Source organism: Pogoniulus pusillus, chromosome Z (assembly GCF_015220805.1).
Source record: "Pogoniulus pusillus isolate bPogPus1 chromosome Z, bPogPus1.pri, whole genome shotgun sequence".
Classification (NCBI taxonomy): Eukaryota; Metazoa; Chordata; class Aves; order Piciformes; family Lybiidae; genus Pogoniulus; species Pogoniulus pusillus.
In genome coordinates, this window is record NC_087309.1 from 116,659,278 (window position 1) to 116,682,102 (window position 22,825).

At 47.0% G+C, this 22,825-nt stretch overlaps 1 protein-coding gene across 1 annotated transcript in view; it reads left to right on the plus strand.

Annotated features, from left to right (window-relative positions):
* FER (FER tyrosine kinase) overlaps positions 1 to 22,825 on the plus strand; it is a 162,433-nt gene that overhangs the window by 130,525 nt on the left and 9,083 nt on the right. Inside the window, exons 16-18 of the mRNA XM_064139965.1 lie at positions 624 to 718; positions 3,319 to 3,442; positions 21,954 to 22,108. Coding sequence (XP_063996035.1) covers positions 624 to 718; positions 3,319 to 3,442; positions 21,954 to 22,108 — 374 coding nt within the window. The remainder of the gene's footprint in view (positions 1 to 623; positions 719 to 3,318; positions 3,443 to 21,953; positions 22,109 to 22,825) is intronic.

The window sequence follows — 22,825 nt, forward strand, 5'->3', positions numbered from 1 at the left end:
CTAGAAAGAAAAACAGAAGGAAAAAGGAGGTGCTTTAATTCAGCATATAGTAGAAGAAATGTATAAGTTATAAGGGTAGAGTTCTTCCGTGCCCTTTGATCTGCTTATAAATCTGCTTATGCTGGTTTAGGCTATAAATGTTCTTATTAAAATATTGTCCTAGAAGAATGGAAATGCTTCTGTTCAAAAATAACTTCCTTAAGCTCTTCTAAAACCTGCTGCATCCTTTCATATCTTAAAGTGAAATCAGAATCAATGTGCTTTTGAAAAGTGCAGCAGAGAAATGTGAAGGCGAGCTGTGTATGGATGTGACTCTGATTATGGTCCACCCCTGAAGTGCTATTTAATTGCAAGGGTTCTTGAAATCAGCTACAAACCTGTCAGGCCACTTTTGAGTTATGTAGACAAATGACAAAACTACAGTAGAATTAAAACAGTGTTCAGGCTTGATTTATTAGTGAATCAATTTGCCCTCCATTTCAAACAGAGTCATGATTGATCAGACGCATGGACTTCTTTTTTTTTTCCTTTATCATTACAGTAATCATATTCCATTAAAATAAGATTGCTTACAATATTCTTCTGTAAAATTTAATCAGTTATTTTTGCTGTGTGTTTTGCAGAATACTGAAGCAGTATGATCATCCTAACATTGTAAAACTGATAGGAGTTTGCACACAACGACAGCCTATTTATATTGTTATGGAACTTGTTCCAGGTAACTTCTTTTCTGTTTTTTTTTTTCTCTGCCTATTTTCCTAGATACTCTTTTTTTGTGATGTAAAATGTCTTGTTTTAAATTTGCCTTTATCTGCTTTCTTCTATCTGATCTCAAAAGTCACCCATGGTACAGACCTTTGGAAAGACTAGGTTCTTCTAGGCCTGGAGTGGAGTGAGCTCTACAAGTCTGTTTTGCGTTTTGCTGCAGCCATTCGAGACAGCAAAATGTTCTGAAGAGTATCTCAGTTCTTTCTTCATGTTCCTCCTGACCAGATATTCATATAGAATCACTTTGGTTGGAAAAGACCTTTAAAATCTTTGACTCCAACAGTTATCTACGTCTACTAAGTCTAGTGTCTACCGTGTCCATTTGGGACCATTTGTGGCTAGATTTTGTTCCATTTACCACCACCCTCTGGGCCTGACCATTCATATATTTTTTGTCACACAGCAAAGCATCCACCCTTCCAAGCTACAAGCAGTTTCTCCAGAAGGATGCTGAGAGAGGCAGTGCCAAATGCTTTACTAAAGTCATAGAATCATAGAATCAACCTGGTTGGAAGAGACCTCCAAGATCAGCCAGTCCAACCTATCCCCCAGCCCTATCCAGTCAACCAGACCATGGCACTAAGTGCCTCATCCAATCTTTTCTTGAAGACCATGGTCTAGCCTTGAGCTCTGTGGTAAAGGACTGGACTTGATGATCTGTGAGGTCTCTTCCAACCCTGATGATACTGTGATACCTCCAGGGACCCAGACTCCACCACCTCCCTGGGCAGCCCATTCCAATGGCAGATGAAATCATGAAACCATGAAAATTAAGTCCAGATAAACAATATCCACAGCCTTTCCCTCATCCCTTAAGTGGGTCACTTTGCTGTAGGAGGAGATCAGGTTCATCAAGTAGGACTTGCCTTGCATGAGCCCTTGCTGGCTGAGCCTCATCACCTGATTGCCCTGCATGTGCTGCATAATGGCACTCAGGATGGTTTCTCCATAACCTTCTCTGATACACAGGTCAGGCTGACAGATCTGGGTTTTAACATCTTTTCTTGCTGTATCATATATAAACAGAAATTACCTAAGAAAGTCCCATACTTTTTATGTGTGTGATGCATTTTCACAGTACTGAGAAAGGCAATATGTAAAATTGGGTAAAAGTGCATTACTTGCAAGGGAGTCCCTGTAGTCAGTTCAGTGCACAGTAAAAAGAAACAAAGCCTGTAGCAAAGGCTGGGTGCACACTAGCAAATAAATAGTGTGATATGGAAATCTCCACTATGATTTTATGTCTTGGGCTAGAACAACAAAATATATTTTAGAACAGCCTTTAATACACTTACATCAATCAGAACGTGGCACTGCAGTGTCTGTAGTCTCTCTTGCCTTATTTCTGTCCTGAATTAGTTTTTCACAGACTTTTTTTTTTTTTTTTTTTTCCAAATACAAATTCCCTTTTGGAAGTCTTTCATGTGGACCCCATCCCTTCCTCAGGCAAGTCTTTTCATGCAGACCCCATGCCCTCCTCAGGCAAGAGGACATGAATATTGATTCTCCAGTATAGAAGGCTGTGAAGTTGCAGTCATTGTTGTTCGTCTTCACATGCCAGTGTCAATTATGCCCAAGATGTAGGGCACTTTGTTATTTCTGCAATCATGGAATCATAGAATCAGTCAGGATTGCAAGTAACCACAAGGATCATCTAGTTCCAACCCCCCTGCCATGCCCAGGGACACCCTACTCTAGAGCAGGCTGCACACAGCCTCAGCCAGCCTGGCCTCAAACACCTCCAGGCATGAGGTTTCCACCACCTCCCTGGGCAACCCATTCCAGCCTCTCACCACTCTCCTGCTCAACAACTTCCTCCTCACATCCAGCCTGACTCTCCCCACCTCCAGCTTTGCTCCATCCCCCCCAGTCCTGCCACTCCCTCACACCCTCAAAAGTCCCTCCCCAGCCTTCTTTTAGCCCCCTTCAGATCCTGGAAGGCCACAAGAAAGTCACCTGGGAGCCTTCTCTGCTGCAGCCTGCACAGCCCCAACTCTTTCAGTCTGTGCTCACAGCAGAGCTGCTCCAGCCCTCTGAGCATCCTCCTGGCCCTGCTCTGGACTCCTTCCAGCATCTCCACATCCTTCTTTTAAAAGGGACTGCAGAATTGGATGCAGAATTTGAGGAACACCACTGCAAATGATCAATTAAAAAGTAATTATTCTCGTGTAGCTAACAGGACGTTACTTCCTTATTCACAATTGTTATAATCTCCTAGAGCAGCCAATTTTTTTTTTTGGTTACAGGAGCCTGTTTATTGCAAATCATCAACTTTTCTTTACAGCAGCTTTCATGTAGGTCTGTGCAGTAGTGAAGATTTTGGTTATATCAAAAGTGGTGCACTTATTTTAAAGCACCTATGATTTTGAGAGAAGTTAAGGAAAATTCCTTTTGAGAGGTGAGTTACTTCCTTTTTCTTAGTTTGGCCTCAAAATACTGAGTTCAGGAGGACAGCTCATAGCTGGATTTTGTTTAGTCTTACACCCCTAATGGGAGATAAATGTGTGACCCTGCCTGCTGTGTGTTACTTCCTTCTTTCTGTTTTCCTAGGAGGGGATTTCCTGTCCTTTTTAAGAAAAAAGAAGGATGAGCTGAAAACCAAACAGCTGGTGAAATTTTCATTAGATGCTGCTTCTGGTATGGCATATCTGGAATCCAAAAATTGTATACATAGGTAAGGAACTTGTTGTTTTCACCCTTCTGATTTTCCTCGTTGGAAGTGCTAGCTGTTTAAATATATATAGATGGTGCTTGTTATCAGCTGGAGTGATCCCTATCGTCCTTCAACAAGAGAGTATGCTTTTTTTTTTGTTGATCTGAAAGGAGATTATTTTTGCTCACCTACTTTGAAACACTTCTGTTCATTTTGGGTAAAAGTAAGCCATACATTGCTTGATCTGTGGTGTTTGTTCCCATTAGTGTAAGTTAATAATGATTCCCCCCCTCCCCCTAACAATTTGCATTGTAAAAAGCATCGCTTACATGAACCATGCCAAAAAGCAATCTGTGAGGTGTGTGTCCTGCATGAAGTGTGCAGGTACTTGCATGGCCAACAGAGAAGTTGTTTTTGAAGGGTGTTTCAGAAAAAGCCACTGATTCCTCAGGTGATAAAGGGAGAAAAGCTACAGCTCTGTACATTCAAATGTTAATTGTCTGGGCTGCTTTCTCTAAAATATAGAGGATTATTAAGGGTTATACTTCTAGGGTGCTTTGTTTCTTCTGTTCCTGCCATTCATTTTTGTTGCTTCTTCTACAGTTGCCTCTGCCATGTGTGCTTACTCTGTCTGTTTTTAACTCGAAATCATAGAACCACAGAATCAGTCAGGGTTGGAAGGGACCACAAGGAGCAACCAGTTCCAGCCCCCCTGCCATGCCCAGGGACACCCTACCCTAGAGCAGGCTGCCCACAGCCTCAGCCAGCCTGGCCTCAAACACCTCCAGCCATGGGGCCTCAACCACCTCCCTGGGCAACCCATTCCGGCCTCTCACCACTCTCATGCTCAACAACTTTCTCCCCACCTCCAGCTTTGCTCCTCCATTCCCCCCAGTCCTGGCACTCCCTGAAGTCCAAAAGAGTCCCTCCCCAGCTTTTTTGTATCCCACTTCAGATCCTGGGAGGCCACAAGAAGGTGACCTGAGAGCCTCCTCTTCTGCTGCCTTCACATTTCCAACTCTTTCAGTCTGTCCTCACAGCAGAGCTGCTGTAGCCCTCTGAGCATCCTCATGGCCCTTCTCTGGGCACATTCCAGCATCTCCACATCCCTCTTGTAATGGGGGCTGCAGAACTGGATGCAGTAGTCCAGGTGGGGTCTCAGCAGAGTAGAGAGGGAGAATAACCTCCTTTGCCCTGCTGGCCACACTTCTGCTGCAGCCCAGGCTCTGGTTGTCCCTCCGGGTCCTGTATTACATATATCACACTATATGCCCTGTTACAATGACATAGCTGAAACGTGAGGCATAAACATGATAGTAATCCATTTTAAGGAAAAGCTATGAAGAACAAGTTTTCATTTGTGATATTGGTGACTTCCACTTTGTGTTCTGGGACATTTGTAGGTACACTGTGTTCTGCTTTACTCGCATGTTCAGCCTGCACTATTCTGAAGTTACTGAAGTGGAGCTTCTCTTAGGTTTTTGTCAACAGTGAATTGTTCAGTGGCAATCCTGCAGGGCTCTAGGAATGTTCTAATGAGATTAAACTCAAACCCCATTTATAAATAGTTACAAATCATTATAAATCATTATTGCTTATGCAAATGTCATTGTATACCTATATATGTACACAGAAAAAAGGAAGAGAGCATTGGCATTTGCATTGGAACCTCTTTTGTGTGCCACACTTGATTTAAGGAAGCCTAAGTAGAGTAGTAACTATGCTGTCTCCAAAACCTGAGAAGTTGTTCTGAAAGACAATGAAAACTTTTCTGCAAGGTCTTGATGTGTAAGAAACACTTAAAGAAACTAAACTCAGTGTGTGAAACTACAGAATAACCATTTTGGGAATGCCTGAAAGAGTATTGTAAGCACCACAGGGAAAAAGTAGGATTAAGGTCTCAGCGTTCTGTCATTGTTTCAGCCTGGCTCTGTTAGCCAAGTAAATAATGGTATAAAATTCAGACCAAGTGAGAGTATTAGTGATTTGCATGAGCCTCTTAAGTGCTCTGGTGCCTAATAATTTCTTTGTCATAGAATCACACAGTCATAGAATCAACCAGGTTGGAAGAGACCTCCAAGATCATCCACTCCAACCTAGCACCCAGCCCTGTACAATCAACCAGACCATGGCACTAATTGCCTCATCCAGGCTTTTCCTGAACACCTCCAGGGACAGCAACTCCACCACCTCCCTGGGCAGCCCATTCCAATGCCAATCACTCTCTCTGCCAACAACTTCCTCCTGACATCCAGCCTTGACCTCCCCTGGCAGAACTTGAGACTGTCTCCTTGTTCTGTTGCTGGGTGCCTGGAAGAAGAGCCCAACCCCACCTGGCTACAGCCTCCCTTCAGGGAATTGCAGACAGCAATGAGGTCACCCCTGAGCCTCTTTTTCTGCAGGCTGCACACCCCCAGCTCCCTCAGCCTCTCCTCATAGGGTTTGTGCTCCAGGTCCCTCACCAGCTTCATTGTCCTTCTCTGGACACCTTCCAGCACCTGAACATCTCTCTTGAATTGAGGAGCCCAGAACTGGACACAGCACTCAAGATGTGGCCTGGCCAGTGTTGAGTACAAGGGAAGAATAACCTCCCTTGTCCTACTGGCCACACTGCTCCTGTCAGATAATGTTAAATCAGAAAAGCCTGTTTAGAACTGCCATGTTCTTAGAGAATAAATGCATGGGGAAAAGCAATTGCTGTGTAACTAAAACTTAATAGGATTGCATTGTGTGATGTCTCAGTTGGTAGGTTGCAATTACTGCAAATGAATATGATCCTTAAGCACTAAATGATAGTGTGATGCTCTCCAAATAGAAATAATTTGTGAAACAGGTGTTTCTGGGGATTTCTTTTCTTTTAAACCATGAATGGCAATGTAGCTTCAGTACATCTACGAAAGATGTGCTGGCAACACTTAGAGCTTTTCTTAAGTGTGTGTTTGCAGAGGTGGCATTGATTCAGAGAATCTATCTCAGAGCTGTGATCTAATCTCTTGTGTCCAGGCCCTGTTGCAGAGGGGGTTCTCTATGCCTACGCCTATTTGGCGGAGGTGAGAGATTAATTTGAGGTGGTATTAACTTTATATAAAAATATAATTTATTAAAATTAATATTTATGAACTCTTGCCACCCCCAACCACTGTGTATTAAAACTTAGTTCTGTGCAAAGTTATGAAAACAATTAGAAATATAATATATACAGGGATTTGGTCAATTGTTGAAGTTTAAGCCGGTGGAGTGCTTGTGTAAAATGACTCTTTGGTCACCAGTATGGTTAGATGGTCAAATCCACTTTATTGCCATGATGCAGTGACTTATATGCACTTCTAGCAAGAGGCTGCTCCACCAAGATTGGTTACAGTCAGAGGGTCCAGAGTTACATGTAAGGCATCAATAGGTCAGCATACCATAACAATCTGAGGGTCAGCCTCTGGGGCTGGCTAAACTCTGCCCACCTGCAGCTGCACTCCACGCCCTGCAGCTGCATTTGGGGGGAGGCCACCCTGTGCCTGGTATCTAACTCCCAGGAGGGATTCAAGGTCTTCCCAGCATGGGTTGCTCATGTTTATGATTTCTGTGTCCTCTGCTAGCAAGAATTTCTCCAACAGTCAATAACTGGCAAAACTATTTCAAACTATTCACAAAGGTTTCCCTTCTGGCTTAGTGCTGCTTAGGAATTTATGCTGAAAACTCTTTCTGCTCTAAGGCAGAGGCAACTTACATTACAGGGAAATTAAAGCTTACTTAGAAGTGTTACTATTAATTGTTAATCACCCTCTCGGGGCTGTGTCACAGCCTGTGCCCAGGGTCTGGACTTCCAGGGGCTCTGCCTGTGGACTCTCTGGGGCTGGAATCTTCCCAGCTTGAGAGGGAAATGATAAATCCTCCCAGTCTCTGGGGTAAACAGGTTTTCTCTAACCTTTTGTTCTCCTGGTGTGAGGTGATGTCTGCCTCGACGCTGCTGCTTCTTCTGGATGCTGCATCCAGAGTATCAGCTGGCAGGGAGTATCAGCTGGCAGGATTCCAGGAGCAGGAGGAGAATGTCCGTGCTGGCTCTTGGCACGGTTGAGGCCGTGGGTGTGTGTGTTGGCAGACAGTCCAGAATGTCTGCTTCCTGGTTCACTTACCAGGCAATAAGCAGCAGGCAAGCAGTGTGCCAGGCTGCTGGCAGACTGAGCTCCGTAGATAAAGGAATATAGCTTGCAAATATGCACAGCTGGCTTTAGGGGGTTCTACTGGCTCCATATAGGTATATAAATGGGTGAAGGCCTGAATGTGCTCTGCCTCTAAAGTACACAGACAGGTTAACTGCAAATTGAAATCCATGGACGAGGTCTGTGCCTCAGAGAGCTGCAAGTGAGAGCCAGTGTGTCTGGGCCTTGCAGGTGAGTCAGGGCAGCAGGACGCTGCAATGTGGGTCAGAGAGCTGAGCTGAACAGATCTCAACATGTGGTTCTCTTATGCACCCCTCTTTATAGACTGTGGGCCGAGATCAATGTGCCCTTTGCCCACCAGAGTGACCAATCAGGTTGGCAGTAAGCTGAACCTTACTGTAATAGGCAGGAGGCTCTTGCCTGGACTCTCCCAGATATGGGGATCACCTGGACTCACCCCAGGGAGACATGAGTTGGGGGTGTGTGTGTTAAACAACCTGTTTACAACCAGGGGTCCTGGCAGAATCATAGAATCATAGAATCAAGCAGGTTGGAAGAGACCTCCAAGATCATCCAGTCCAACCTAGCACCCAGCCCTGTCCAATCAACCAGACCATGGCACTAAGTGCCTCATCCAGGCTTTTCTTGAAGACCCCCAGGGACGGTGCCTCCACCACCTCCCTGGGCAGCCCATTCCAATGCCAATCACTCTCTCTGTGAAGAACTTCTTCCTAACATCCAGCCTATACCTACCCTGGCACAACTTGAGACTGTGTCCCCTTGTTCTGTTGCTGGTTACCTGGGAGAAGAGGCCACCCCCCACCTGGCTACAATGCCCCTTCAGGTAGTTGTAGACAGTAATAAGATCACCCCTGAGCCTCCTCTTCTCCAGGCTAAACAGGCCCCCAGCTCCCTCAACCTCTCCTCATAGGGTTTGTGTTCCAGGCCCCTCACCAGCTTTGTTGCCCTTCTCTGGACATGTTCCAGCACCTCAACATCTTTCTTGAATTGAAGGGCCCAGAACTGGACACAGCACTCAAGGTGTGGCCTGACCAGTGCTGAGTACAGGGGCAGAATAACCTCCCTTGTCCTACTGGCCACACTGCTCCTGATGCAGGCCAGGATGCCATTGGCTCTCTTGGCCACCTGGGCACACTGCTGCCTCATCTTCAGCTTACTATCTATCAGTACCCTCAGGTCCCTTTCCTCCTGGCTGCTCTCCAGCCACTCTGTCCCTAGCCTGTAGCACTGCTTGGGGTTGTTGTGGCCAAAGTGCAGAACCCTGCACTTGGCCTTGTTAAATCTCATCTCATTGACCTCTGCCCACCCATCCAGCCTGGCCAGGTCCCTCTGCAGGGCTCTCCTACCTTCCAACAGCTCCACACCTGCTCCTAGCTTGGTGTCATCTGAAAACTTACTGATGCTGGACTCAATGCCCTCATCCAGATCATCAATAAAGATATTGAACAGGACTGGGCCCAGCACTGATCCTTGGGGAACACCATTAGTGACAGCTGCCAGCTGGATGTGGCACCATTCACCACCACTCTCTGAGCTCTGCCATCCAGCCAGTTCTTGATCCAGCACAGAGTGAATCTGTCCAAACCATGAGCTGCCTGCTTGGCTAGGAGCTTCTTGTGGCAGACAGTGTCAAAGGCTTTGCTGAAGTCCAAGTAGACTCCATCCACAGCCTGCCCCACATTCACCAGGCAGGTAACCTGATCATAAAAGGAGATCAGAAACACATGTCCAGGCAAGTAGGGGCATAAAGAAGCCTCTGTTCTGGCCTACAGGCTCTCCACGACAGGCCCTAGGCTTGCCAATGCATGCAGCCTGGGTTACACAGCAGGGAAAAAACTTATGTCCCCTCTTTAACTTCAAAAGCATTGACAACATTTGTTAGTTTTTCTCTCAGGTTGTCACAGGAAGCTGTCTCTCAGAGAGAGCTGCCACTTTCCTTAGGGGCAGAGGCAGATTGTTTTAATAAACCTAGCCTGAGCAAAACTACAGCTTTAAAGTGCAACCAAGGAATCCAGTAGTATCTTGGGGAAAACTGGTGGCTTTTTTGAAGCACACAAGTTAGTAAATCAAAATATGCATTTCCAGTATTACTTTACCAATCTTGTTTCCTGTTTGAGGAGCCTGAGCTCTTATCCAGGATTTCTGGACACCCCAGGGGATGTCTGGGGAGATATTTTTTGGACAGCCTGTCTGCTTAGAGCATCTGTTGCTTACTGGGTACTTTGAACCTGTGGCCTGCTAGCAGACACAACACTCGATGCTATGCTGCAGATTAACTGAGAGAGCAAATGACAGACTGGCAAGGGACAAGTCAGTCTGCCCAGTGCTTTGTAAACAAGTGTTCAGCACTCAGAACCAAGCTCACCCAAAGGGGGCACTGAAGGTCCTCCTGTGTGACTGCACAGACTGTGCAAGGAATTTGGGAGCCTTTCTTCCCTCTGTTTGTAGGTCAGGTGAGAGAGATTAGTCGTAGGTGAATTTCATGTTGAGAGGAGGTAGGTTGGAATGGAAAAATCTAATCATAGCAGGAGGAAGATCATAGAATCAACCAGGCTGGAAGAGGTGTCCAAGATCATCCAGTTCAACTCTATCACCCAGCCCTGTCCAATCAACCAGACCATGGAATCATAGAATCAACCAGGTTGGAAGAGACCTCCAAGATCATCCACTCCAACCTATCCCCCAGCCCTATCCAATCAACCAGACCATGGCACTAAGTGCCTCATCCAGGCTTAGCTTGAACACCTCCAGGGATGGCAACTCCACCACCTCCCTGGGCAGCCCATTCCAATGCCAATCACTCTTTTGAGCAAGAACTTCATCCTGACATCCAGCCTAGACCTCCCCTGGCACAACTTGAGACTGTGTCGCCTTGTCCTGTTCTGGTTGCTGGCAGAAGAGCCCAACCCCACCTGGCTACAGCCTCCCTTCAGGGAGTTGTAGACATCAATGAGCTCTGCCCTGAGCCTCCTCTTCTCCAGGCTGCACACCTCGAGCATCCTCAGCCTCTCCTCATAGGGTTTGTGTTCCAGGCCCCTCACCAGCTTTGTTGCCCTTCTCTGGACACCTTCCAGCACCTCAACATCTCTCTTCAATTGAGGGGCCCAGAACTGAACACAGCACTCAAGGAGTGGCCTGACCAGTGCTGAGTACAGGGGCAGAATAACCTCCCTTGTCCTACTGGCCACACTGCTCCTGATCCAGCCCAGGATGTCATTGGCTCTCTTGGCCACCTGGGCACACTGCTGGCTCATCCTCAGCTGCTCTCTACCAGCACCCCCAGGTCCCTTTCTTCCTGGCTGCTCTCAGCCACTCTGTCCCCAGCCTGTAGCACTGCTTGGGGTTGTTGTGCCACTGTGAAAGAAGTTTATTCGTTTTTTTTTAAGAACAATAAACTTGTTCTTTTTTGTCAGAAACTTCATCAACTGAAAGTGGTTCTCAGTTAAAAAAGAGGTAAGAAAATTAACTAGAGAGAAAATGGGCTAAGCAGCAGAATGTTTTTTATTTTGTTTGAAAGCCCTAGGCTTTGATTATTATTGTTCATTATTGTTATTTATTGTCTGGGTTGCTTGAAAGCTTTGTTCAGAATATGGATTTTTCAGTACTTTAGTGACTGTAATTTAATCTTGTAGTTAATGTGAGACTCAAGGCTCCTCAGCAATCTAGGAAAATCATTTAAATGACACTTTAAAAAAAAAAAAGCAAAAAAAGCTGTTTGATAGGACAAAAAATTGCAGCCACACTAACTAAATGTAGATTTTGTATTTCAGCCTTTCATTAGTGTGGCTAGTGCAACAATTAATCTGCTCTTTGTTCCCTGCCTTTCTGTGTGGCATGGTGTGTCAGTAGTTGCAAACTGAAATTTGACAGGCATGGAATGCTTAGTCATTGAGAGTGATTCTTTGATCTGCATTTTCATCTTCTCTAGTGTCCAAGTATCAGTTGTTCCTTGTTCTGTTTAAAGAGTAGAAATTAGAATCATAGAATCAGGCAGGTTGGAAGAGACCTCCAAGGTCATCCAGGCCAACCTAGCACCCAGCCCTGGCCAATCAACCAGACCATGGCACTAAGTGCCCCATACAGGCTTTGCCTGAACACCTCCAGGGATGGTGCCTCCACCACCTCCCTGGGCAGCCCATTCCAATGCCAATCACTCTCTCTGACAACAACTTCCTCCTAACATCCAGACTAGACCTACCCTGGCACAACTTGAGACTGTGTCCCCTTCTTCTGTTGCTGGTTGCCTGGCAGAAGAGCCCAACCCCACCTGGCTACTCCCTTCAGGTAGACAGCAATGAGCTCTGCCCCAAGCCTCCTCTTCTCCAGGTTGAGCAACCCCAGCTCCCTAGTGATTCCATTTTATACGCTGAAGATCTTCTGGATAAACCCTTTCAAAAACTTCTGAACCAATCCACACCAGTTCTATCAGGTACCTTCATTTTCTTGACCTTCTAATCATTCTGTCAGCAGCTAAATAAAAAGAAACATTATGATTCCTTGGAGAACATTGCTATGAAGAGAAGTGAAGACTCCAAGAAGACTGCATTGTGGTCTTCTAGTGTATAAAGCAGACTTACAATAAGGACAGAGCGAGCCAGTTTTACCTGTAGTGACAGAACAAGGGGTGATGGTTTTAAACTGAAGAGATTTATATTGGAAGCTATTTTTTACAGTGAAGGTGTCAAGACCCTGAAACATGTTGCACGTAGAAGTCATGAATGCTTCCTCTTTGGAAGCGTTCAAAGCAACCTGAAGTATTCTGTGAATAAGCAAACTTGAAGATTAATTTGTAGGAGAGAGATATAAATGTGCTAGTTTGAGCATAGCTGGGATATTTTGGCAAGAAGAGTTATATTGTAGGCTGTGGAAAGGAAACAATGGTGATGCCTGCTGCACTCATAGGCTGGCTGAGATGTATGAAAACAGGAACACAAACATAGATAACAGAGCTGCTCTCTGGGTTTTGGCTGCCTCACTTCTCTCTCTCTAACCTGCTGTTGGTGTGACTAATCTTTCTGCTACCTAACCCCCCTGGCCAATTCTCTAAACTCACCTTGAACAGAAGGCAAAGTCTGGGATAAGGTGGAAGGATGGTTGAGAGCCCCTCCTGGGGACTCATGTTTCTGGGAGGGCTGTTGTGTTTCTGTATTACTTTTTAACTTGTCTATTTCTGTGTATAGCTGTAAATATTGTAAATATCTGCTTGTATATTGTGCTAAGCTGTAGCTATAAAGCTTCATTCTTTAATTTTCCAGCTTGGCTGAGTTTAGTCTGGGTGATTTTCTTAAGTGTGTGTGGGTGGCTAACACCCAAACCATCACCCACCTGAGGGGCGGTTGTGGCCAGGAGGAGGTTGCTCTCTTCTCTCAGGTGGCCAGCACCAGAACGAGAGGACACAGCCTCAGGCTGCGCCAGGGGAGATTTAGGCTGGAGGTGAGGAGAAAGTTCTTCCCTGAGAGAGTCATTGGACACTGGAATGGGCTGCCCGGGGAGGTGGTGGAGTCGCCGTCCCTGGAGCTGTTCAAGGCAGGGTTGGATGTGGCACTTGGTGCCATGGTCTAGCCTTGAGCTCTGTGGTAAAGGGTTGGACTTGGTGATCTGTGAGGTCTCTTCCAATCCTGATAATACTGTGACACTGTGATAAACATTCTGAATGTCATTTCCTAGCAGTAGCCTCCCAACTATGCATCTACCAAACGTAGCATAAAGTTTGTATTCAGTTCAAGTTATTACTTTTTTTCCCCAATATATCTACTGTGCATGTGAGGAAATCTGGAATAGCTGCTTTCAAACTGCATCCCTTAGTCCTTTCAGTCAATGCATTTATGTTCTGTAAGTCTCCCGTACTCTAAACTAAAAGATGTGTTAGCCTTTGACACCATCTACCACTACAAGGTCCTGACCAAGCTGGCAGCTCGTGGCTTGGACAGATTCACTCTGTGCTGGGTCAAGAACTGGCTGGAAGGCTGAGCCCAGAGAGTGGTGGTGAATGGTGCCACATCCAGTTGGCAGCTGTCACTAGTGGTGTGCCCCAAGGATCAGTGCTGGGCCCAGTCATGTTCAACATCTTTGTTGATGATCTGGATGAGGGGATTGAGTCCAGCATCTGTAAGTTTGCAGATGACACCAAGCTAGGAGCAGGTGTGGAGCTGTTGGAAGGTAGGAGAGCCCTGCAGTGGGACCTGGGCAGGCTGGATGGGTGGGCAGAGGCCAATGGGATGAGATTTAACAAGGCCAAGTGCAGGGTTCTACACTTTGGCCACAACAACCCCAAGCAGTGCTACAGGCTGGGGACAGAGTACCTGAGAGCAGCCAGGCAGAGAGGGCCCTGAGGGTACTGGTAGATAGTAGCTGAAGATGAGCCAGCAGTGTGCCCAGGTGGCCAAGAGAGCCAATGGCATCCTGGGCTGGCTCAGGAACAGTGTGGCCAGTAGGACAAGGGAAGTTATTCTTCCCCTGTACTCAGCACTGGTCAGACCACCCCTAGAGTGCTGTGTCCAGTTCTGGGCTCCTCCGTTGCAGAGAGATGTTGAGGTGCTGAAAGGTGTCCAGAGAAGGGCAACAAAGCTGGTGAGGGACCTGGAACACAAACCTTGTGAGGAGAGGCTGAGGGAGCTGGGGGTGTGCAGCCTGCAGAAGAGGAGGCTCAGGGCAGAGCTCATTGCTGTCTACAACTCCCTGAAGGGAGGCTGTAGCCAGGTGGGGGTTGGTCTCTTCTGCCAGGCAACCAGCAACAGAAGAAGGGGACACCGTCTCAAGTTGTGCCAGGGGAGGTCTAGGCTGGATGTTAGAATGAAGTTGTTGTCAGAGAGAGTGATTGGCATTGGAATGGGCTGCCCAGGGAGGTGGTGGAGTCACCATCCCTGGAGGTGTTGAAGCAAAAGCTGGCTGCGGCACTTAGTGCCATGGTCTGGTTGATTTTCTTCCTGGACTTTTTTTCCTCTTTGGTGTAGTAACTGCTAATGTGAAGGATTTTGGAAGAGGTTGTCAGAACTCTTTCGTAGCCATAGAAGCCTCAGGACTACTCTGAATAGGGAAGTGAGTCTTTCCTTTCTTGTGAATCTTGCATTTTGTCATGGGATAATAGTTCTTCTTCCGCAAAAATAGTGAAAAGTGATCCTATTCAGTTTAGCAGAGGTGCTATTGGGATCATGTGTCAGTGCTGCTTCAAGTCTCCCGGTAGCAGGAGAGTGATGATGTAGCTGGAGAACTGAGCAGGTCTCCTTCCCTAAGGGGAAGGATGAACGTGCCTGCCCGATTTCTCTACCTAAATGCAGTGGAAGACAAGAGTTAAATCCTAGTAGATGCTTGCTTTGGGGAGTGCTCGGTGGAATGGCTGCTTTGGCTCTGTTCCAAAGTTGCTTACTCTTCCTGAGCACTGTGTGTTTCTCAGAACACTGAATTTCCTCCTGGGTAATTGCAATACCTAAGACCTTTACTGTAGTTTCTCTAATTGTCTGTGCCTGCAGTGCCTGCATTTCAGTGGAGTTACTTCACCTTTCAACAATCTAGACAGGCTCCTCAGAGCTTTAGTGTGTGTGCATTCATTTGGTGTTATTAGGGTTTTATGATGCATTCAGAACTGCATATTTGGCATTAACTCATGATGTGAGATTCCACTTCTATAGCTTTACTCCATCTGAGATACCTCAACATTTGTGACTGAATCAAAGACGTCTGTGCTGCTGGGTTAATGATAGGTGATCGTGCCTCAGTGAAGAAGCCTTTCAGAGAGTTATTGTCAGTAGTGCAGTTGAAACACCACGTAGCTGTGATGAATAATCATGAGTTCAAGCCTGATCTATAAGATGATGTCTCTGCTCTCTATGCAATGGTGCTTCAAAGCGTGTGTTCTACAGAAGGAATGTTGGAATTATTTCCACTCTGTTTCAAGTTAAAACCACAAACAGGAGCTTTGATGGGTAGCTGTTGCTTTCTGTAGGCCCCCTTACCAAGATATGTTGTTAGTATGACAGAAAAAAAGGCACCAAGATTTATTCTGTGCCGTCTAAAACCTTTGAATCTGACTGGCACATTACAGTACCAGTGAGCTTCTGTTTTGGATATAGATGTGCTTAGGAAGCCTTTTGTGTGAATCACCAGTTACCTTAATCCGTGACTTAGAAGGAAATCAGTTTGCTGTTAGCCCTGGGTAGCTGGTTGTTTAAAATACAGTAGTGGTTTGCTTCCCACCTTTGGAGAAGGAATTTGCTATTAAATTGTAGTGAAAAATGAACTGATACCAGAAAGCCAGGACTAAGAGCAAGGAGACATTGCAAAACCAAGGCTGTGCTTGACTAAATGCATTAAGAGGAAGTTGCCGTGGTGAAATCAACAAAACACTTGTCACTGAATTCAGCTGGGAACAAGTAGGGCCTTAGTTAATAATCACAGAATCATAGAATCCACCAGGTTGGAAGAGACCTCCAAGATCATCCACTCCAACCTAGCACCCAGCCCTGGCCAATCAACCAGGCCATGGCACTAAGTGCCCCAGCCAGGCTTGGCTTCAACACCTCCAGGAATGACAACTCCACCACCTCCCTGGGCAGCCCATTCCAATGCCAATCACTCTCTCTGACAACAACTTCCCCCTAACATCCAGCCTAGACCTGCATTGGGCAGAACTTGAGACTCTGTCCCCTTGTTCTGTTGCTGCTTGCTTGGCAGCAGAGCCCAACCCCACCTGGCTACAGCCTCCCTTCAGGTAGTTGTAGACAGCAATGAGCTCTGCCCTGAGCCTCCTCTGCTGCAGGCTGCACACCCCCAGCTCCCTCAGCCTCTCCTCACAGGGCTATGCCCCAGGCCCCTCTCCAGCCTCACTTCTCCTTCTCTGGACACCTTCCAGCACCTCAACATCTCTCTGCAATGGAGGAGCCCAGAACTGGACACAGCACTGCAGGAGTGGCCTGACCAGTGCTGAGCACAGGGGCAGAATAACCTCCCTTGTGCTGCTGCCCACACTGCTCCTGATGCAGGCCAGGATCCCATTGGCTCTCTTGCCCACCTGGGCACACTGCTGCCTCATCTTCAGCTACTACCTACCAGCACCCCCAGGTCCCTCTCTGCCTGGCTGCTCTCAGGCACTCTGTCCCCAGCCTGTAGTGCTGCTTGGGCTTCTTGTGGTCAAAGTGCAGAATGCTGCACTTGGCCTTGTTCAATCTCATCCCATTGACCTCTGCCCACCCATGCAGCCTGTCCAGGTCCCTCTGCAGGGCTTTCCACACCTGCTCCTAGCTTGGCGTCATCTGCAAACTTACTGATGATGGACTGTTGCTATGCTTCAGTACCTGTTTGGTAAATTTTAGTCATTGCCATGAAGCTACAGTAGTATTTCTCTATTTGCTGTCTTTTGGAGCTCAAGGGTTCCTATTAAGTCTGTTTAGAAATTTCAGACACCACCTCCTTAGATACCATGAGACACCAAACACTTCACAGCCAGGGGATGCAAGCCATGCCTGTGGCTGGCTCTACCTCAGGTGGAATTTTCACAGAATTTTAGAACTGTGTTTTTTATAATCCATACCATAAAAAACATGGACTGCAGGATTTTGTTTCTGCAGTGGCTGAAGGAGGCTGTAGTTTGTATCAGGAGCAGTGTGGCCAGCAGGACAAGGGAGGTTGTTCTTCTCCAGTACTCAGCACTGCTCAGGCCACTCCTGGAGTGCTGTGTCCAGTTCTGGGCTCCTCCATTGCAGAGAGATGTTGAGGTGCTGGAAGGTGTCCAGAGAAGGGCAGCAAAGCTGGTGAGGGGCCTGGAGCACAAACCCTATGAGGAGAGGCTGAGGGAGCTGGGGGTGTGCAGCCTGCAGAACAAGAGACTCAGGGCAGAGCTCATTGCTGTCTATAACTACCTGAAGGGAGACTGTAGCCAGGTGGGGGTTGGTCTCTTCTGCCAGGCAAGCAGCAACAGAACAAGGGGACACAGTCTCAAGTTGTGCTGGGGGAGGCCTAGTCTGGATGTTAGGAGGAAGTTGTTGTCAGAGAGAGTGATTGGCATTGGAATGGGCTGCCCAGGGAGGTGATGGAGTGGCTGTGCCTGGAGGTGTTGAAGCAAAGCCTGGATGAGGCACTTAGTGCCATGGTCTAGTTGACTGGCTAGGGCTGGGTGCTAGGTTGAACTGGATGATGTTGGAGGTCTCTTCCAACCTGGCTGATTCTGTGATTCTAGTGGTAGATGGCAAACAATTAATTAGATGCTCAGATAAGACAGAATCAGAAGATCAGTTGGACAGGGAGAAGGCAATCAAGCAAATGCCAGTCACCCCAGAAGTGAGGTATGGGGTTCCTTGTGCATTGGCAGCATGTGTGTCAGGGTTCAGTAAAGCCAAAGCATGCTTTAGAGTGTAGAGTTTTTCATGATCCATTTCCTATAGCAGAAAACTCTAATCAGTATTTCTATAAAAGTAATTCTGTGTTGCACTAAGGTACAGAGTATTGGCTCATTATTGTACTGGCCTCCTGCCAGTGATCCTCTGTTATTACAGCTGTAGGCTACAAGTGCCATACAGTCTGTGACAGCAGACTGCCTTCTGAGTAAACACAGACCTGGAGCAGCCAGGTGAGAAGGCTGTAGGATAGAGAAGTGAACCTTGTTGCTCTTCAGGACTCTGAATCAGCTCACGTCTCTCCCGTTTAGGATTGACAATCTTGCACCTCTTAAATTGACAGCTGGCAATCAGCACATCACCTAAAAATGTGAAAGGTTTTGTTCTTATTATTTTCAATCTGAAAACTCATTTCCAGTCTCCTCCTCGCAGTCATCTGTCTTTTACAGTCTCTGGTTTTAAAGGAAGCTGAGATTCATGCTTAACACAGTTGTTCAACTCAGGATCACAGGATGTCAGGGGATAAAGGGACCCAAAGAGGTCATCGAGTCACAGTATCACAGTATCACCAAGGTTGGAAGAGACCTCACAGATCATCAAGTCCAACCCTTTACCACAGAGCTCAAGGCCAGACCATGGCACCAAGTGCCACGTCCAGTCCTGCCTTGAACAGCTCCAGGGACGGCGACTCCACCACCTCCCCGGGCAGCCCATTCCAGTGTCCAATGACTCTCTCAGGGAAGAACTTTCTCCTCACCTCCAGCCTAAATCTCCCCTGTCATAGCTTGAGGCTGTGTCCTCTCGTTCTGGTGCTGGCCACCTGAGAGAAGAGAGCAACCTCCTCCTGGCCACAACCTCCCCTCAGGTAGTTGCAGACAGCAATAAGGTCTGCCCTGAGCCTCCTCTTCTCCAGGCTAACCAATCCCAGCTCCCTCAGCCTCTCCTCGTAGGGCTGTGCTCAAGGCCTCTCCCCAGCCTCGTCGCCCTTCTCTGGACACGCTCAAGCATCTCAATGTCAAGAACACACAGTCTAGCTGAGGTCACAGAGGAACTCTAAAAAGTAGAATCATAGAATCAGTCAGGGTTGGAAGGGACCACAAGAAGCAGCCAGTTCCAGCCCCCCTGCCATGCCCAGGGACACCCTACCCTAGAACAGGCTGGCAACAGCCTCAGCCAGCCTGGCCTCAAACACCTCCAGCCATGGGGCCTCAACCACCTCCCTGGGCAACCCATTCCAGCCTCTCACCACTCTCCTGCTCAACACCTTCCTCCTCATGTCCAGCCTGACTCTCCCCACCTCCAGCTAGATCCCCTCATATAAGAACTAGATTCCTTTATGTAAGACACTAAGAATTAGGAGACCAGAGCTACAACTGTGCAAAATGGCAACACAGCATAGCACTCGTGCTTCACTTCTGGGACTTGCAAAGGGACACTTTCTGCCCTTTGAGGTATGAATGATCCATTTCAAGGTTGTAAGATAAGTAAACTTTTTATTTGACTTTTTGGCTAAATTTTATTTCAAAGGAAGAGTATGTGGAGACATTTCCAGTAAACATCTATGGTTCAGAATATGTGAATATGTTCTTCTATATAGCAGTTTGTTAAGCAGGGTCTTTTTTTGATGTTGTTGTGTGATCTGATGTCATTTACCTTGACTTGAGCAAGGCCTCTGGCTCTGTCCCACACCCCATCCTGGTCTCCAGGCTGGTGACACATGGGTTTGATGGGTGGAGCAGTGGTTGGATAAAGAACTGGCTTGTTAGGTGCACCCAAAGAGTGGCTGTCAGTGGCTCTGTGGCCAAGTGGAGGCCATTGACAAGTGGAGTCCCTCAGGGATCAGTCCTGGGGCCAGTCTTGTTCAACATCTCTGTGGGTGCCATGGGCAGAGGCACTGAGTGCAGCCTCAGCAGGTTTGCTGCCCACACCAAGCTGTGTGGTGCTCAGCCAGGCTGGAGGGCAGGATCCATCCAGAGGGAGCTGCACAGGCTGCAGAGGTGGGCACAAGCCAAGCTCAGGAGGTGCAACAAGAGCAAGTGCAAGGTCCTGCAGCTGGGTGGAGGCAATGCCAAGCACCAATCCAGGCTGGGCAGTGACTGTCTGGAGAGGGACTTTTCAGGCTATCAGGGAGTGACAGGACTGGGGGAATGGCATGAAGCTGGAGATAGGTAGGTTTTGACTAAATGTGAGGAGGAAGTTCTTCACCATGAGAGTGGTGAGAGGCTGGAATGGGTTGCCCAGGGAGGTGGCTGAGGCCCCATGGCTGGAGGTGTTTCAGGCCAGGCTGACTGAGGCTGTGGGCAGCCTGCTCTAGTGTGAGGTGTCCCTGGGCATGGCAGGGGGGTTGGAACTGGCTGATCCTTGTGGTTCCTTCCAACCCTGACTGATTCTATAATTTACCAACTAATCTTCGGTTATTCCATGTGTATTGCTTAGAGCCAGCTGGGCCTGCTAGAAGATAGGTTTTTGCTAGTGTTCAACTACTCAATGCAATTATTTGGGTTTGGTTTCTTTATTTTTTTGTTTTCCTACTGAGCTCTTCTTGTGAAATCTGTAAGTCCTTCATCTGAAAATTGCAAAGTGCTCTAGAGAGAGTAATGGAATGTCACTAACATAGTTGGGGACTTGTATCAACAGATGAGCAGAAGGCAGAGATTCTCAACAACTTTTCTGCCTCAGACCTCACTGGCAGCTCCTCCTCTCATGGCTTTCATGCTGGTGGCCCACAGGATGGTGACCAGGGAGAGAAAGTGCCTCCCACTGTAAGCATAGACAAAGTGTGTGATCATCTGAGGAACCTCGAGATATAGATATCCATGAGACTTGACAAATTGCTTCCCAGAGTCCTGAGGGAGTGTAGTTGCCAGGCCCCTCTCCACGATAACTGAAAGGTCCTGGCTGCCAGGTGGAGTCCCTGGGGACTAGAAGAAAGGAGCCATTACATCCACTGCTGAAAAGGGTAGAAAGCAGGACCCTGGCAACTACTGTAGAAAGCCTCTAGACTAGTCAGGCAGGATTTGCCCCTGGTGAAGCCATGCTGGCTGTCTTGAATCACCTGCCAACTCTGAAAACAGGAACTTAATTTGCAGCCAATTAAAGGTGAATGGTAGAAATAAAAGCAGAAACTGAAATAACCTCCCCTCACCCTTGCCTTTTTCTAAAGCTCACCATCACTCCATCATTCCCAACTCCTTCACCCCCCTTCCCACAAGGGGTGTGGGGGAGTGCAGAATGGATGTTGTGCTTAGTTCATCTCAGCTCCTCCCTGCTAGGGCCACGAAGATGATCAGAGGGCTGGAGCACTTCTGCTTCGAGGACAGGCTACAAGAGTTGGGGCTCTGCAGCCTGGAGAAGAGAAGGATTCGAGGAGACCTTACAGTGGCCTTCCAGTATCTGAAGGGGGCCTACAGGAAGGCTGGGGAGGGACTGTTGACAAGGTCTTGTAATGACAGGATAAGGAGGAATGGGTTTGAACTGGAAGAGGGAAGATTTAGAGTAGATGTTAGGAAGAAGTTCTTTACAGTGCAGGTGGTGAGACAGTGGCACAGGTTGCCCATGGAGGTTGTGGCTGCTTCCTCCCTGGAAGTGTTTAAGGCCAGGTTGGATGAGGCCTTGAGCAACCTGCTCTGATGGGAGTTGTCCCTGCCTTCGGCGGGGGGTTGGAGCTGGATGACCCTTGAGGTCCCAAACTAGACCATTCTGTGATTCTGCTGCTCCTTCCTCCTCTATTCCTCTGCTGCAACATGGGTCCTTCCCAGCATGTAGTTTTTCACAAACTGCTTCAGTGTAGGTCATTCCCAGGGCTACAGAAGAACCTCTACTGTGACATCTGAAGCACCTCCAGTATCTCCAGCACCTTCCCCCTCCACATCTCACCAACTCGGTCCTGTTTTCCACAACCGCGCAGTATTTTTACTCTTTCTTAGATGTGTTTTTTGGTGACATCATCTCGACTCGGTTCTTTTAAATGGCTTCAGGTTGATTTGCAGTGTGTGAAAATCTGGGGCTTTATTTCTTGTTCTAACTTAGAGACTTGGCTGCAAGGAATTGCTTGGTAAGTGAAAGCAACATTCTGAAAATAAGCGATTTTGGAATGTCCCGGCAAGAGGATGATGGTGTGTACTCATCGTCTGGCCTGAAGCAGATTCCTATCAAGTGGACTGCCCCAGAAGCTCTCAACTATGGTAAGGATGAGCCTCAATCTTTTTAAGACAAATAAATAACATAACACAAGGACCATCTCGGGCCACACTGCAGGCAGTGCTGAGTATAAATGCGCGTTTGTAGTGGGCAGTTCAAATCCACAGTGTTTAATGTCTCGGTCTGGATTTGTGTGTAAAGTACTGTTTTAATTTCAGAAATAATAAGGCAATAACATAAAAATTGCTATTATGCAGTGGTTTCAGTAACTGAACTCATTGTGACATCAGTTGTCTGAAAACTGTTAAATTACTGGGTGCCAGACTCTGGAGAGTTGACACAGAGGCAGGAGAACTGATCTTACTTTAAAGACCATAGTGGATGTCTGTAATTGCTATTTATGAGGCACACAATCTAATGTAGTGCAGCTGGAGCTGAACTCTCTGGTGACACAACAGTTGTTAGATCACCAGCAATTAACATATATATTTTCCTCCTGTTTCTAGTCAGAAGTGACTGAATTAGGTTTGTTTAGTGATCAGAGATGAACATCATACATAAGAAGTGATAGGTCAAGAGGATATGGCCTCTAGTGAACAAATACATTGTATGAACAAATACCTTCTATTAGGTTTGTTTAATGACCAGAGATGAACATCATGCATAAGAAGTGATAGGTCAAGAGGATATGGCCTCTAGTGAACAAATACATTGTATGAACAAATACCCTGTATTTGGTTAGTTTAATGACCAGAGATGGA